General features: G+C 43.0%; 1 protein-coding gene across 9 annotated transcripts in view; it reads right to left on the bottom strand.

The window, feature by feature from the left end:
* The window catches only part of LOC135102027 (dual specificity protein phosphatase MPK-4-like), a 31,335-nt gene that overhangs the window by 14,171 nt on the left and 5,117 nt on the right, over positions 1 to 12,047 (bottom strand). Inside the window, exons 4-9 of one of the 9 annotated variants that reach the window (XM_064006650.1) lie at positions 10,359 to 10,460; positions 8,034 to 8,128; positions 6,767 to 6,898; positions 4,697 to 4,793; positions 4,460 to 4,546; positions 402 to 545 (exon numbers count right to left, since the gene is read on the bottom strand). In XM_064006650.1, the coding sequence (XP_063862720.1) occupies positions 402 to 545; positions 4,460 to 4,546; positions 4,697 to 4,793; positions 6,767 to 6,898; positions 8,034 to 8,097 (524 nt within the window). In that variant the 5' untranslated portion in view covers positions 8,098 to 8,128; positions 10,359 to 10,460. Of the gene's footprint in view, positions 1 to 401; positions 546 to 4,459; positions 4,547 to 4,696; positions 4,794 to 6,766; positions 6,899 to 8,033; positions 8,129 to 8,817; positions 9,157 to 10,171; positions 11,645 to 12,047 lie in introns of those variants that run through there. The other 8 variants (XM_064006649.1, XM_064006651.1, XM_064006648.1 and 5 more) reach the window with 8 other exon arrangements.

Raw genomic sequence — 12,047 nt, 5'->3', positions numbered from 1 at the left:
CCAAGCCTCTCATAAGAGTAGCAGACGCTTTCACTACAGCGGCTGCCCCCCCCACCCCCACCACTACCACCGCAACCTCACCACTATTACCACCAATAACAATAGCAGCAGCAACAGTAACAACAGCAGCAACAACACCAGTAACAGCAATGACAACAGCAGTAGTAGTAGTAGCAGCAGCAGCAACAACAACAGCAGGAGAAACAGCAGCAGTACTACCAGCAGCAACAGCAGTAGTAGCAGCAGCAGCAGCAGTAGTAGCAGCAGCAGCAGCAGCAGTAGTAACAACAACAGCAACAATAATAGCAATAGGAGCAACAACAAAAACAACAATGGGAGCAGGAAGAAGACCCAGCGACAGCAACGCAGTCAGCGGCGGGCACAAAGTCACCCCAACACACCTGAACGGCGACCTGTCCCTCCTCCTCGCATGACTCAGCCACAGGCATCTGCATACCCAGTGAGGCACAGGGGAGAGCAAAGGATCTGATGCGACTACTGCTTCCGCCCCGGCCACACAGCTGAGATGTGCTACAGCCACGCTGCTGATCAACGCCAGGAACAAAGACAGGAGAGAATGTTCATGAGGATTCTGATGGAGGGTTTAGTGCAGCAACAACTTCCCCCCCGCCCGGGCAGCCCTTTCAGGCCCCCCTCCAGCCTTCCTGGCAGCCACAACCCGGTCACTACCCCAGCTGGAATCTCTCCTCGTGGTAGGGTAGACACTAATGCATCTTGCCTCACCACCACACATCACTCCCAAGCCGACGTGAGGAGGCAAGGGAACAGATGCCCCAACTGTCACCTGACCGTGGTCTCCGCCAATGTGAGAGGACTCCGCACCAATGTAGGTGACCTTAACCACAATTTCGTGCTGAGACACAGTGCTTACATTGTCGCAGTAACAGAAACATGGCTGAGTGACGAGTGGAGCCAACGTTTGGCAAAATATCAGGCTACTCCCTGTGGGTGACGATGGACTGATAAAATAGAGCAGGCGGAGGTGTCGCTGCCTATTTTAGGAACGGCCTCCAAACACAGGAACTTGAGATAGCCGTGCCACACCTGATGGAGGCACTGTTCTTCAGGGTGGTACTTGCAGACAACAGTGGGCTTCTCTGTGTCATGTATCGCCCCGAGACAAGGACGAACCCCACTAGGCTTCCTGACGGAGGAACTCGACACTCTGCTCCAGCGTCACAAGTGTTCCCATGTGATGATAGTGGGGGACCTGAACTTCCACATGGAGCAGGATGCCTTCAGTAATCTCCTGGCTGTTCAGGGCCTAACCAACAATGTCACCTTCTCTACACATGAGCGGGGAGGGCTGCTGGATCCTGTGGTGACAGATCTACCCGAAGCCAGCATCAGCTGCCAGCAGCTAGGACCAGTGGGCAGCTCAGACCACTTTGCCGTGCTGTCTCAGGTCGAGCTGCTAACGGCGAGGGAAGACGCTATCCTGCATACCGTCTGGGTTTGGAACAGGATGGACTGGCCATCTATGAAGCAGGACATGGAGAACACGGACTGGGAGGCCCTCCTAATGGGAGATGCTGAGACCAAAGCACGCACCCTCATCACCAGGCTCCTTGCCCTCCAACAGCAGCATATGCCCAGCCGAGCATATCTCTCCAGGCCTGATGATTCCGCCTGGTTTGGTTTTCGCTGCAGAGCATCTGCTGAGGCCAAGCATGCTGCCTGGGTGAGGTACAAGCGACACCCATCACGCAGGAACAAGACGCTGCACTGGGAGGCGTGTAAGAGGATGATGTCCATCTGCAGATGGGCGAGGAATCAGCTAAGGAGGACAGAAGGCAAAAGCTCAGTGGGCCAGGTGTTGGCAACAAGACCTGGTGGAATCTGGTGAAGGAGCAGCAAGGAGCATGTCACCGCGAGACTCTTCCTCCACTCTCCAGACCTGACGGATCCACCACCACGAGCAGTGCAGACAAGGCCACACTCCTCGCTGAACTTTTCACCAACAAGATGAAAGTTGATGACTCGGCACGACCTGTACCACAGCTGGCCCCGGAAACTGATTGCACTGTCACCCCTGTCTTGGTGACAGCAGGGCAGGTTCAGCAGTTACTCGGTGCTGTGGATGTGGGTAAAGCCACAGGCCTGGATGACATCACCCCATGGCTCCTCAAGCACTGTGCTAGAGAGCTGTCAGCTCCTATCATCACCGTCTTCACATCTTGCCTGAGGGAGAAGAAGTGGCCCTCATTATGGAAGGAAGCGCGTGTGGTCCCGGTCCACAAGAAAAATTCAAGGTCTGAGCCCAGCAACTATAGACCCATCTCCCTGCTCTCAGTGGTGGGCAAGTTGCAGGAGCAAATAGTGGTTGCTGCCATCTGCCAACACCTGAGCGAGAACCACCTCCTCTCAGACAGGCAGTTTGGCTTCAGGCCTGGCAGATCCACCGCAGACCTCCTCCTCATCCTCTCCAAGGACTGGCAAGACGCCCTGGAAGAAGGCCTGGACACCCTTGTGGTGGCCCTGGACATAGCTGAGGCTTTCAACAGGGTCTGGCACGTGGGGTTCATTGAAAAGCTTCACGTCAAGGGTGTCTAAGGTGACCTGCTAATGCTGCTCAAAGATTACCTCCAGGGTAGGACCCTTCAGGTAGTAGTCAACAGGCAGTCATCAAGACCTTCACCTGTCCAGGCCTCAGTTCCATAAGGCTCCATCATGGTCCCAGTCCTATGGAACATATACATCAACGACCTCTTCCAGCAGCTGTCATCTGTGGCAGCATACGCCGACGACTGCACACTCTCCCGCTCCTACTGCCACCTTGACAGTCAGCGTGCTGTCACTGAACTGAACAGGCAGCTTGGACTGGTGGAGCAGTGGGGAAAGATGTGGCAGGTTAACTTCGCTCCTGAGAAGATGCAGGCGATGGTCATCTTGTAGTCCCCAGGTGCCTCACATGCAGTCTCAGGACAGCTGTGTTTTGGAGGCAAGAGCCTGCCACTTCAGGATTACATCAAGATCCTGGGCGTGTCTGTGGACTGTGGCCTACGCTTCGATCACCACATCGCTGTCGTCGCCCGCCAGACCTCTCTCCGAGTCTCTGCCCTGCGCAGGATAGCGAACCCCCTCGACCCACGGGGCATCCGCATGCTATACAGGGCACAGATACGCCCATGTATGGAGTACGGTGCCCTGTCCTGGATGTCGAGTGCCGCCACCCACATGCAGAGACTGGATGCTGTGTAGCAGCAGGCCCTGTGCTTGGTGGCCACTGATGAGGACCAACAGCACCCAGCACCAGTAACGTCACTGAAGCACCGCCGGGACGTGTTGGCACTAGTGGTGTGCCACAAAACTCAGGTGCAGAAGGTCCCTCACCTTGACCCCCTGAAGCTGCTGCCACACACAGTGCAGAGGTACACCAGAGCTGCGGCCAATAGTGATGAGCTATTGAAGGTGCCTTGATCTCGCTCTAGCCAACACCAGCGCACCTACACAGCCAGGACTTCGCAGCTGTGGAACATGTTCATGGTGGCCACGCCCCAAATGCAGGACATGTCCACACACCAGGTGAAGCTGGTAGCCCACAGCTGGCGAAGCACGCACCTGTCCCCACTGGCGCTTTAAATTTTTATTGTATTATTGTATTAGTATTATTATCTTTATGTTAAGTATATATAGTGTTATTCCTGTAAGTAATACTATTATAGGCTTTTTAGATGATTCCATACTCAACATGGAATTTTAAGCCTTTCTGTAAATATTTGTTTAAATAAAAAAATAAGAGAGAGAGAGAGAGAGAGAGAGAGAGAGAGAGAGAGAGAGAGAGAGAGAGAGAGAGAGAGAGAGAGAGAGAGAGAGAGAGAGAGAGAGAGAGAGAGAGAGAGAGAGAGAGAGAGAGAGAGAGAGAGAAACAAGTAGCTAAGACTGAGGATAAGTTAAAGTGCCAATAACAAAGATTCAAGGGATGTAACTCATATTATAAAATTTCACTTTTACTGATATAAGCTTCCATATCTGTCTGCCATCACAATGAATATGAAGACAAAAAGAAACAGGCTGCCAAGAAATAGGGAAAGAGCTTCACTCATGTGGTCCTGCATCAACACTCATTTTGTTTAGTCTTTCTTTGATTAATGTACAATGCAATACAATGTATGTGTTAATGTTAGAAGAGACAATAATCCTGCAACATAAGAATATTTGCTGGAACAAATCTGAAATAAAAATTACTAGGTACATAAACTGCCAGCATATTACTTAACACTACAATACTATTTTCAATGTGGCTGCTTTTGGACCACAGGATTTTTATGATAATGTTTTTTCATATTAATGACAGATCACTTAACTGAGCTATAGTCATCTTTGATATCCTATGTTACATTACTCTTACTGGCATAAACAATACAATATAATTATGATGAGAAAATTAATGGAGAAATAATATTCACATAATACTTAAGTCACTATTTCAACATACCTCTGTAGAGCTTCAGCTACACACAGTTTGTACTTCTTCATCAGGAAACATGTGACAAGTGTAGCACTTCTTGACATTCCAAAATAGCTTCAACAGAAAAAAAAAAAATAATAGGCTTTTGAGTGTAAATAATAAGAATGTCATCAGTTATAGTGCAATCCTTCATATTCTTAGTAATTTTTCAAATGATGATGTATGCATCATGGTGAATTCAAACAAGCAATCTTGAATACCAACCAATGTACCAAAACATTTCCTTTCTCCTGCCCATCTTTTATGAAACTGAATGCATCTTCAAAATAGCTTAGTAGATCTTCATGGTACATATCATCAACTGTAACAGAAATTATGATCAATTACTGGATTACAATACATACTAGAAGAATCCTTTAAAACAGTTTTTTTTAAAGCCTGGGTCGTGTGTGGCCCAAAATTGGGTTGCCAAGCCATTTCAATGGGTTGCCAAGGATATGTGCACAATATTTTCTCCAATATACCTATTCAAAATGTTATCAAAGTATTAATCCTGTGCACAGAACACCTAAGTCATTACATCTAAGGATGAGCAAATCATAGAGACAGACAATTTAAGAAAAAAAAAAAAAAACACACACACTACTCCTGGCTTTTAAATCTAACCATAGGTTGATATTTGAGAAGTGGAGGGAGGGAAAAAGGGGGGTTGAGGAGGAAGTTGGGAGGTGATGTGTCAGTGTCACACCAATGCTGTGTCAAATCTGTTTGAACTGCTCAACTGGGAAAATGAGATGCATGTCATGACAGTCTTCATTTATTATATTTTTTCTGCAATTGTTGCATATTACTCTTTTTTGATAAATATTATATTGGTGCATGTCATGTGTATGACTGTAAAGTATATTTACATTTCTACTACTACTAGTACTCTCAATCTACAGTTTCTACTACTACTACTACTACTACTACTACCACCACCACTACTGCAGCTTCTACAATTACTACCTCTTATGAAAGTTATAAGGGTTGCTATGGCCAATCTGGACAAAAAAGGCTAAGAACAACTGCTTTAAAGCCTGGCTTAATCCCTGTAAGCTTTCATCTCAAACATACATCATTCTGACTTTATTCTTGAAGGATGTTCAAGGGGCAGTGATCATTGCAGAAATTTAGCATTATTCTTGTTCAAACTATTCTTTTTGCTTAAAAAATCTTTCCACTCTTCTCTTAAACCTGAAGTTCTCTCTTTACTTTAGAGTTCTATCTCCACTTGAAGCTCTGACCACATTTGTATTTAACCAAGCCACATCTTACTAATGTCCTAATTTTGCTTTCAATATGGAATATACTGCACACCTGTATCAAACTACTGTACAAAAATACCTTGGAGGAAATTAACAGACTGCAAAACCTAAGTGAGCCATGCTTATAGGCATGCAGTTTATCAAGTCATACAAATGGCAGCTTCATTTTGTTTATTGAAACACAGCATTTTAGTGTTAATTTTTTATATATAGAAACTTTTCAAAGATTGTTATTTTCCAACAAGGGATACTGACTTTCATTCTGCCAAATGCTGCCTCATGGCTATGAAAACATGAAACAAACACAGACAAACAAACTGTGCTTTAGCAATATATATATATATATATATATATATATATATATATATATATATATATATATATATATATATATATATATATATATATATATATATATATATATATATATATATTTTTTTTTTTTATGTAGGAGGGGCACTGGCCAAGAGAGAGAGAGAGAGAGAGAGAGAGAGAGAGAGAGAGAGAGAGAGAGAGAGAGAGAGAGAGAGAGAGAGAGAGAGAGAGAGAGAGAGAGAGAGAGAGAGAGAGAGAGAGAGAGAGAGAGAGAGAGAGAGAGAGAGAGACTCATAACTGCTTCAGTTGCCATACCATATTTGGAATTCAAACAGTTTTTTTATTTTAAATGCTGCCATTTATTACTAATTTATAGTTTCTATAAATATTTCCTTTGTTTTCATATATTTGGAGGAGAGATACAGAGGGTAAGACAGTAACTCAGTCTTCAAAATAAATTAAATGAGATCCTGTTGAAGAAGTTGAAAAAAAGTTATTGAAAAATAACAATACCTATCTAGGGTTAGACAGATTTGCAGATGAATTTCAGAGGCTCCTGTTTTAATTCTGTAGGTACATTACTCAGTCTTCCAGCTCCAACTCTGGTTATTCTTAATAAGTAAATACACATCCATTTTCTCTCTGGATATCATAAAATTGCTGGTTCACAGTGATAATGAAAGCAATATCTTTACACAACAGATCAGCTTACCTTTAATGTACATGAAGCTCATGCCTGGGAGGGAAGTGATGGAGGTGGGGAGTGGGTTGGACTCCACTGTCAGGATGTGAGACACTCTTAGGCTCCCTAGTAACTTGGTATCAATAGCTGCTGTTAGGTTCCCTGTGTATGAGAAGGCATGCATGTGTATTTACCTATCAAAATTTATCTATTTTGTATTTTCATTATTTTTATAGGATTCAGTTAAGCTAGTAATGTTTTTTTTTTTAACACATTACCATAATTTTTTTAACTATAATGCATATTGTTAACACAATCCACTAACAATGAGCTGTTGCATATTTGGCAAGTTATATTTTTGCACATCATTATTTCTTGTTAAATGTTCCATATAATCATTTATTATAAACAGCAACTATATCTCTGAGTAGGAAGGATGTGTCTCCTTAAAAAATAATAAATAAATAAATAAATGAATAAATAAATAAATAAATAAATAAATAATAAATAAATAAAAAAAAAAAAAGGTGAGTGGGGGTACATCTGAATATGCTAAAACAAAATAAGTCAGATGTGAAAGAGAAAAAACAGCAATCAATAATATAAATAAATAAATAAATAAATAAATAAATAAATAAATAAATAAATAAATAAAAATGAATAAATAAAAAAAATAATAATTAAACCAAACTAAGAGAAACAGAACAACAACAGTTAAAGACAGGGATTTGTCATTTCTCTGTAACTGTTCAACATCTTGGATAAGATGGAGAGAGAAGAGAAAACTAGAGCCAGGGAACAAGATGCGAGAATGGTTTATAAATGTCATGGGTAATGGGACATGTCAACTATTATTTACAGATGACACTGCATTTGTACACAGCAAGGAGAACCTACAAAATCTAGAAACAGAATTTAGGAGCCTGTTTAAGAGACACAAGCTGAAAGTCAGAGGTAAAGAGCAATGTGATGAGATGCACTGAGGAGAGAAGATTGGAGAACTTTGATGTAGTTCAGAATGATAAGAGACTGAGGCAAAATTACTGTGACAGAGTTGGTGATGCCAAGTATAAGAGAGTAAAAAGTATGGCACAAAAGTATAAGGAAATATGTCATTCAATTTTTCTTAGGTGATGCTATATGAATAATGCTGTACTGTACTCAACTCTACATTGTTTATTAGATCACAATACCACCAATGAATCCTGCACCTGCTAAATTGCATGAAATACACTATAAAAGTTAATAAAAAAAAAAATCCTTATTTGTTATCACTGTAAAGTATTAGGAAACATACCTAAGTAGAGACCTTCTTCTATCATATCCAAGTTGGCAGTATCTGGTAAGAGATTATCATCCATTTTCTTCAGTGTTGGATACCAAAGCCTGGAGCTGTAACATGCAGACAGACAGTGTTAGCTTAAGGGGCTGGTTTTAGGTATAACCAATATGGTAAACAACTGCTTAGGGGCCCTCTGGCTCTATGGTTTCTAAATTGATGTTACTGATTATGATTATTTTACTAATTTACCATATTTTTTCTATGATATAATTTGTAAGCAGTTACTTTTAATATCACTTTTTTTTGAGAGAAAAAATATTGCTGGCTTACTTTTTATACAGATATTCCCAAATGCTACTGATAGTGATAAACAATATACAATATACAATTATAATGCTTTTATAAGTCAAGTTCCTTGTAATGATAATGCAGGTGATAATACATTATGTCCAAACTTGTACAAACACATTTCTATCTATCCTAAATCCTCAACATGATGAATTTGGTCATAGGGAACTTTTGCACTATGTTAACTATCTTTGCACTCAATCTAATCTTTTCTAAGACTCTACCTAGCATTTCTCTGTTCACTCTATCATAAGCTTTCTCTATATCCAGAAAACCTAGGTACAATTTACCCCCATCCTTCTTTTTCTTCTCAATCATTTCATTCACCACAAACATATTGTCCTCAGTTCTCCTATTCACACACAAAAATCATTCTGTTCTTCACCCAGCACTCCAGCTCTCTCAATCCATTTACACAGTCTCTCATTCAATACTGCATTGAAAACTTTACCTACTGTATTCACTAATGCAAATGGCCTGTAGTTCTTCAGCTCATTCTTACTCTTACATCCTCCATCATGTAACACACACACACTCGGCTCTCATTCCACTTTCTTGGCACTCTCTCTTCATCCCACACTCGGTTGAATAATTCAGTCATTCTATCAATCACTACCTCCCCACCATTCTTGTAGAACTCATACTTTATATCATCTGGACCTGCTGCCTTGCCATTCTTCTGCCTTCTCACACACCTCTCTACTTCCTTCCTACTGAATCTTTCATCTAGTTCATCTGCATTCTTCCTTTCCAGTGTCATACATCCTTCTCTCAAACTAAACATCTCACCTACCCCACCTACTTCTTCCCAGAACCCTTTGATTGCCTCTCTGATTCCCTCCTTCTCTGTTATAACTACACCATCCACTTTTAGACTCTCCACACCAACACTGCCTGACATATTCTCACCTCTCATGAACTTGTACCATTCACAGCCACCTTCCATACCTTTCTCCCTTAAAGATTGAATCACACTCCTTTCACTCTTCACTTTAGCATTCATTATCATTTGTCTTGTCAACCGCTGCTGCTTCACATACGCTGCCCATGCATTCTGATTCTCATTCTCTGCCTCATCGCTTTCATGCCTCTTTTTCCTCAGCTATCTACACTGTCTACTCATTCTCTTTTGCTCCTTCCTAGCTGCTCTGATTTTATCATTCCACCATGGTTTATATACATTCTTTCTTCTACCTACTCTCACAACCCCTATCTGGTTCTCAAGCAGCACCCCTCATGTCCTCAACCAGTTTCTCATTCAGATACTCCACGTCATGCACACTTGTCATCCTAGCTTCTCTCACTCAGATCAACCTGAAAGTTCTCCCACCCTACATCTCTCAGTCTCCACTTCTTTTTCTTACTTGCCACTTTCACTTTATTCCCACCCTGCATCAAGCACTCCACAATCAGCATGTTGTGATCAGACACAATATCAACCAAACCATCCTCATCTATCCACATATGCGACACAATTTCACGCATTCTTCCATTCACCAACACGTAGTCAATTGCCGATTTTTGCTCTCTTGCACTCCAAGTCACACGCCCCTCAGCCAAAGTAACATTCAGATTTTCCAGCTCCAGTTCATCAACAAATTCCCCAAGCATTTCACCATTCCTGTTCACCTGTTCCCTCAGTATTTCCACATGTGCATTCATGTCACCCATAACTAGTACTCTCTCCTCTCCATGCTCTCTCACAATTTTCTTAAGTCATACTTCCTCCTATTTTCCCTCTCTGCTCTTTCACCCCTGCTCTTTCACCCATGACAGTCATGTACGCTACCACCAGTACCACCTACTCTGGTCTGCCACGACCATCCATGCATTCCACTCTGACTGCAAGTACATCCTCACTACTTGTACACTCCCCCACATCAATCTCCTCTACTTTCAGTACTCTTTCGTTCTTGTAGAGTAGGGCTACGCCTCCTTCCAGTGTTTCCTGTCTCTTACGCCCCTTTCCAATCATCTTGATAACATACTCACATGATCTTGATCTTGATCTTGATGGTACAGATCTTGATCTTGATCTTGATGGTACAGGTGGCACAGGATCACTCCTGAGCCAGGCCTTTGGATCGGCAACTCCTGTAGAAAGGGAAAAAAAAAAAAAAAAAGAGAAACGAACAGCATCCTCTATCCTAATTGTTCATACACCTGGCACGCCACATTCTCTCCAGAAACTCTTTCACCGCCTCAATCATCCTTTCATTGGCCTCTCTACACAGTCCCAGCAACAACACCATCCATTCCTTTCCTGTCTTCTCCACTCTTTCATTCCTATCATGCCCTAACTCAGTCAGTATCACTTGCATCATCTCATTCCTGTCCCTGGCATACTGCACACACTCCAGCACCACATGTTCCACCGTCTCATCCTCTCCCATGTCACACATCTGGCACACTTTGCTGCGGGACTCAGACCACCTGTAACTCCTTGCATTCACATCCATACACTGTGCCCTCGCTCGGAAGAGAAGATCACCGCCCAGGCTTCCATCATACCACCTTTCATACCTCGGGGCCTCTTTCTCCTTGTACCATTCCAGGGTCTTCTTTCTTTCCATCTCATTCTTCCATTCATTCAGTCCCACACATTTCACTTCTTTGTCTATCTCATTCTTCCATTTTCTCACATCCCATTCGGCTCCCACTCTTCCTCCTCTTGTTACCACCCATTCACGCTCATTTTGATTCCTCCCAGCCATTCTTATCGCCCACACAACTTGCAATCCATTCCTGTCTGTCATTCTCATGCATCTCTTCCTCCATTTGCTTCCACTTTCATTCCACAGGTACACCTTCCTTGCTATTCTTGCATCATCCATTCTCTCAAGCCTAATCTTGTACCTAAGTGTGGCTTTTGTCAGTCTTTCTCTGAAGGTGCTCCATCCCATGTCACCTCTCAAGGCTTCAACTGCTGTGCACCTCGGTGCACTCAGTGCCATCCTTGCTACTTTGTTCTGGCCCACTTCTAACTTATCAATTTCACTTTCATTCCATGCAATCACATCCATACCATACATTATACATGGCACAGCCACACTCTTCCACACTTCTCTCAACACATCATACTTACTTGCTCTCATCCTTGCCGCGCTTCCCAATCGACCTACCCACTGGTTTACCATACTTATCTTTTCATTCTTTGCCTTTGCACACCCACTAGGACTCATCCACATCCCTAAGTACTTGTATTCTTGCACCTGTCTCAACTCATTCTCTCCAAGGCACAGGATCACTCCTGAGCCAGGCCTTTGGATCGGCAACTCCTGTAGGAAAAAAAAAAAAAAAAAAAAAAAGAGAAACGAACAGCATCCTCTATCCTAATTGTTCATACACCTGGCACGCCACATTCTCTCCAGAAACTCTTTCACCGCCTCAATCATCCTTTCATTGGCCTCTCTACACAGTCCCAGCAACAACACCATCCATTCCTTTCCTGTCTTCTCCACTCTTTCATTCCTATCATGCCCTAACTCAGTCAGTATCACTTGCATCATCTCATTCCTGTCTCTGGCATACTTCACACACTCCAGCACCAATGTTCCACCGTCTCATCCTCTCCCATGTCACACATCTGGCACACTTTGCTGCGGGACTCAGACCACCTGTAACTCCTTGCATTCACATCCATACACTGTGCCCTCGCTCGGAAGAGAAGATCACCACCCA

The sequence above is a fragment of the Scylla paramamosain genome, chromosome 7 (assembly GCF_035594125.1).
Source record: "Scylla paramamosain isolate STU-SP2022 chromosome 7, ASM3559412v1, whole genome shotgun sequence".
Lineage (NCBI taxonomy): Eukaryota > Metazoa > Arthropoda > Malacostraca > Decapoda > Portunidae > Scylla > Scylla paramamosain.
This window is presented reverse-complemented; position numbering and strand designations above follow the sequence as displayed.